A 5,576-nucleotide genomic window follows, 5' to 3' on the forward strand; every position below is an offset into this window, starting at 1 on the left:
GACTCTAGGTGATGCAGGAGCATGTTCGGAACAAGCAAATGAGATCCTTATTAGTCGAAATGTAACTCAACTAGTAAAAGGATTTGAGCTTGGATCGAGTAATGTGTTGATGCTAAAATGGGAAGGCATGGGAGCTGCATAACACGGCTCTGGGGCTGCATATCACGGCTCCTAGGATGATTAGGATACACGGTTTCCTAAATCGTGTAGGAATAATAAGTTAGTTAATTACTATTTCTAATAAAGTTAGGAAAGCTAGATTTTCCTAATCCTAGTCAAATTAGAATACCCTAAATCTGATTGTATTCTAGTTTTTAGTATTTTAATTACTTTCCTAGTTAGTTTAGGAAAGGGGAATAATTTTCCTAGTTAGTTTAGGAAAGGGAAAGATAGCTTAATTTCCAAGCTAGGGTTTGGGTCGAATTGTGACCTCGTTTAGGAGTATATTAGGCCGTGTATGATCAGAGAAACACCATCGAATTTCCAGCAATAAAATTGTTTACATTTGTGAGCATTATTCTGATTAGGTTTGCGAGCTTAATCTTTAGATCTTCCTTGCGAGGTTGATTGCGTGAATCTGCGTTTGACACCTTGCGAGGTTAGGACTAGGAATTCACCATACTATCCGGTTACATCCTTAATCACGAAATATTCAGTCCAAACAAATCAATTTCCGCTGCAAATTTACTAATTATCACGACATACACAATCACAGAGTTAACAAACTCAAACGAACAGTTCAACGATCTGTTCATTCTCGTTTTTTCATACTGTTTTACATCAAATTGGTATCAGAGCTAAGTTCAGATTTATTCCTTAATAGATCTGTCTTGGGACGTTGCTAATCATGGTTAAAGACGGTGAAGAAGGTCCGAAAACATGGGAAGATGGTCATAACGAGCTGAAGTTGGAGATGGCTCAGATGGCTTATGTGTTAAAAAATATAGCAAGCATGTTGAAGGCTAAAGAGAAGAAAAAAGAATCGGACACCCCATCCGAATCTGAAGAAGAGGACGAGCAGCCAAAGAGGAAGTCAAAAAATAAGAACGATGATGATCGGGGTTTAAAACTCGATATTCCTGACTTTGATGGCGAGATGGATCCTGAAAAATTTCTGGATTGGGTAAGACAAGCTGAAAGGGTTTTCGAGTATAATGAATACGATGACAAGAAGCAATTTAAAGTTGCAATCTTGAAGCTTACAAAGTATGCATCTTTATGGTACGAAAATCTGAAAAAACAAAGAAGAAAGGAAGGCAAAGACAAGATCGAATCTTGGATCAAATTAAAGAAGCACTTGATGAGGCGATTCCTGCCAAGGGATTATGAGCAAGATAACTACTTAAAGCTCCAATCTTTAGAGCAAGGAAGCATGTCGGTGACTGAATATATCAAAGAATTCGAGAAGATGTCAATTGTGTGCGATCTTGAGGAGAAAGAAGAGCTAAGGGTGGCGAGATTCATCAAGGGCCTAACACCCGCTATTTCAACGAAAGTAGAAATCCAGAACTACGATGGATTTAGCGATGTTTGCAGATTGGCGTTGAAATTTGAGAAGCATGATAAGGCACGAAAACCTTATACTTATTCCAAGGGACAAAGTTCGGGAACCAACTCATATTCCAGGCCAGCTCCTAGCAAGGCTAAAGAAACCCCGAAAGAAGAACCCAAGGACAAAGGAAAGGGTGTTGCCGAGCCAAAAGGGAGTTCTTTGAGGCGTTGTTTCAAGTGTCAAGGCTATGGTCATATAGCAAACGAATGTCCTCAGAAACGAGCCCTAACAGCTCAAGAATTATGTGATATGATTCCAGTATTTGTCACGCCAGAAGATGAAACAGTTCAAGGTAATGTTGAAACTGATGGTGAGGGGATAGTCTACGATTTGGATCCGTTGAGTGAAGAGGAGTGTTTAGTGCTGCGTAATTTACATATGGAAACGGGTTCAGCTGAGAATGAACAACGGGAGCAAATCTTCCATACTCGGTGCAAGGTAAACCGTAAAATTTGCAATCTTATTATTGATAGTGGATCGTGTGCTAATGTAGTAGCAAGGGACCTTGTTGATGAACTGAAATTGCAAACTAAAGACCGAGTTAAACCATATAAATTACATTGGCTGAATGGGGAGAATGGGATCCAAGTTAAGAAACAGGCCTTAGTTTCGTTGAATCTAGGACCCTATACTGATGAGGTGTCGTGCGATATAATTCCTATGAATGCATGCCACATTCTGTTGGGTAGGCCTTGGCAATTCGATAGAAAGGTTGAACATGACGGGAGAGCCAATGTGTATAGCGTGATGAAGGGTAATGTGAGATATAATCTGAAACCTATGTCCCCTAATAAGATTAAAGAGTCTAAAACAAAGAAGGGGAGTATGTTTATGGAGGCTCGGGAGGTTGAAGAGGCTTTAGCTCGTGGGGAACGAACTTATGTGCTGCTGGTTCGTGAATTGGGGTCCGTTGGTGTGTGTGATGACCGTGGGGTACAGGAGTTGTTAGAAGAATTTCGGGATGTGTTTTAGGATGAATTACCAGATGGGTTACCTCCTTTACGTGGTATTGAACACCAAATAGATCTGATTCCAGGGGCGGCATTGCCTAATAAGCCGGCCTATCGCTGTAATCCAGAGGAAGCAAAGGAGTTACAGAGACAAGTCCAAGAATTGATAGATAGGGGATATGTTCAAGAGAGCTTAAGTCCATGTGTGGTGCCTGCGTTATTAGTGCCAAAGAAGGAAGGGACTTGGAGAATGTGTATTGATAGTAGAGCGGTAAATAACATTACAATCAAATATCGCTTTCCTATGCCAAGACTTGATGATATGCTTGACGAACTTTCTGGTTCGAGTGTCTTTTCTAAACTGGATTTGAGGAGTGGCTGCCATCAAATGAGGATTCGAGAAGGGGATGAGTGGAAGACCGCGTTTAAAACGAAGCAAGGGTTATATGAATGGCTTGTGATGCCGTTTGGATTGTGCAATGCTCCTAGTTCGTTTATGAGGTTGATGAATGAAGTGTTAAGGCCGTTCCTTAACAAATTTGTGGTGGTCTATCTTGACGACATCCTGATTTATAGCAAAGATGAAGTGTCGCACAAACGACATTTGCGAGCTGTGTTTGAAGTTTTGCGAGATCAGAAGCTTTATGGTAAGTTGGAAAAATGTACTTTTATGGTCTCAAGTGTTGTCTTTCTTGGTTGTATTGTGGGAAAAGACGGAGTAAGTATGGACCCATCCAAGGTCGATGCTATTCAAGCCTGGCCAGTTCCGAAATCAACTACAGAGGTGCGAAGCTTTCATGGTTTAGCATCATTTTATAGACGGTTCATCCAGGGTTTTAGCTCGATTGTGGCTCCAATTACAGAGCTAACCAAGAAGGGAGAGTTCGTGTGGACTAACAGCGCCCAGAAGGCGTTTGAAGAAGTGAAACGCAAGCTATGCTCTGGACCTGTTTTAGCACTACCTGATTTTAATAAATTGTTTGAAGTCGAGTGTGATGCAAGTGGTGTTGGGATTGGTATCGTGTTAATACAAGAAAAGAGGCCTATTGCATATTTCAGCGAGAAATTAAACGGTGCAAGGTTGAACTATTCAACCTATGACAAGGAGTTTTATGCAATCGTGAGAGCATTGGATCATTGGAGTCATTATCTGCATCCGAAGCCGTTTATTTTACATTTTGATCACGAGGCTCTTAAACACATCCATGGACAGCAAAAGTTAAATCAAAGACATGCCAAATGGGTAGAATTCTTGCAATCATTCACGTTTTCTTCAAAATATAAGACGGGAAGTTCTAATATCGTGGCTGATGCATTATCACGAAGGCATTCATTGTTGATTGAGTTGGATGCAAGGATTCTTGGTTTCGAACATATCAAGGAACTGTACAAGTCTGATCCAGAATTTTCAAAGGAAATCATTGATCCGACAGGTTTGTATACTGTTCAGGATGGCTATCTCTTCAAGGGTAATCGGCTATGCATTCCGAATGGGTCGATTAGGGAGTTGTTGGTACGAGAAGCTCATGGCGGGGCTATTGCTGGACACTTTGGAGTTAATAAGACGAGTGACATCCTAAGTGAACACTTCTACTGGCCGAGAATGAATAAGGACGTGCAAGAGATTGTGGCGAAATGCGTGGTATGTCAAAAGGCTAAAAGCACGTTCACCAAGGGCTTGTATACACCGCCCGCACTGTACAGCCATGGAATGAGGTAAGCATGGATTTTATCCTTGGTTTGCCGAGAACTCAGAGGGGTAAGGACTCGATTATGGTGGTAGTTGATCGATTCTCGAAGATGGCGCATTTTATTCCGTGTCACAAGACTGATGATGCAACTAAAGTGGCTGATTTGTACTATAGAGAGATCGTTCGATTACATGGAATACCTCTTACTATTGTTTCAGATCGAGATGTGAAGTTTCTTAGTTACTTCTGGAAAACGTTATGGCGTTTGATGGGGACTAAGCTCCTTTTCAGTACATCACACCATCCACAGACAGATGGTCAGACCGAGGTAACCAACCGCACTCTAGGGAGTCTATTGCGAGGATTGGTTAGTAAAAGCACAAAGGATTGGGATATCAAATTGGCGCATGCTGAATTCGCTTATAATCGTACACCATCAATGACGACAGGACGAGCTCCATTCGAGATTGTCTATGGCGTGAATCCATACCTGCCAATCGATTTAGTGCCCATTCCAAAGAAAGATGTGTTAAGTTTTGAAGCCAAAGAAAGACAAGCTGCATTTCTCCGAGTATGTGAACAAGTTCGAGCTCAAATTGAGAAGGCAAATGCTAAATACAAAGAGAAGGCTAATAAACATCGAAAGCAGCCTGTTTTCAAGGAAGGTGATCTTGTGTGGTTACATTTGAGAAAGGAACGATTTCAGTCAAAAGGAAGAATAAGTTGATGCCGCGAGCAGATGGTCCATTCAAGATCCTCGAATGTTATGGTTCTAACGCATACAAGCTGGAGTTGCCGAGTGAATATGGTGGGGTGAGCACGACATTCAATGTAGGCGACCTATCACCGTATCTAGAAGACGAGGATTTGAGGGCAAATTCTCAAAAAGAAGGAGAGAATGATGCAGGAGCATGTTCGGAACAAGCAAATGAGATCCTTATTAGTCGAAATGTAACTCAACTAGTAAAAGGATTTGAGCTTGGATCGAGTAATGTGTTGATGCTAAAATGGGAAGGCATGGGAGCTGCATAACACGGCTCTGGGGCTGCATATCACGGCTCCTAGGATGATTAGGATACACGGTTTCGTAAATCGTGTAGGAATAATAAGTTAGTTAATTACTATTTCTAATAAAGTTAGGAAAGCTAGATTTTCCTAATCCTAGTCAAATTAGAATACCCTAAATCTGATTGTATTCCAGTTTTTAGTATTTTAATTACTTTCCTAGTTAGTTTAGGAAAGGGGAATAATTTTCCTAGTTAGTTTAGGAAAGGGAAAGATAGCTTAATTTCCAAGCTAGGGTTTGGGTCGAATTGTGACCTCGTTTAGGAGTATATTAGGCCGTGTATGATCAGAGAAACACCATCGAATTTCCAGCAATAA

The 5,576-nt window shown here is 41.1% G+C and overlaps 1 protein-coding gene across 1 annotated transcript; it reads left to right on the forward strand.

Annotated features, from left to right (window-relative positions):
- Positions 1 to 1,300: 1,300 nt before the first annotated feature.
- Positions 1,301 to 4,222, forward strand: LOC141630038 (uncharacterized). Its single transcript, XM_074442927.1, has 4 exons — positions 1,301 to 2,443; positions 2,525 to 2,773; positions 3,140 to 3,745; positions 3,788 to 4,222. The coding sequence occupies exons 1-4, from the start codon at positions 1,301 to 1,303 to the stop codon at positions 4,220 to 4,222; spliced, it is 2,433 nt and encodes an 810-aa protein (XP_074299028.1).
- Positions 4,223 to 5,576: the final 1,354 nt, after the last annotated feature.

The sequence above is a fragment of the Silene latifolia genome, chromosome Y, assembly GCF_048544455.1.
Source record: "Silene latifolia isolate original U9 population chromosome Y, ASM4854445v1, whole genome shotgun sequence".
NCBI lineage: Eukaryota > Viridiplantae > Streptophyta > Magnoliopsida > Caryophyllales > Caryophyllaceae > Silene > Silene latifolia.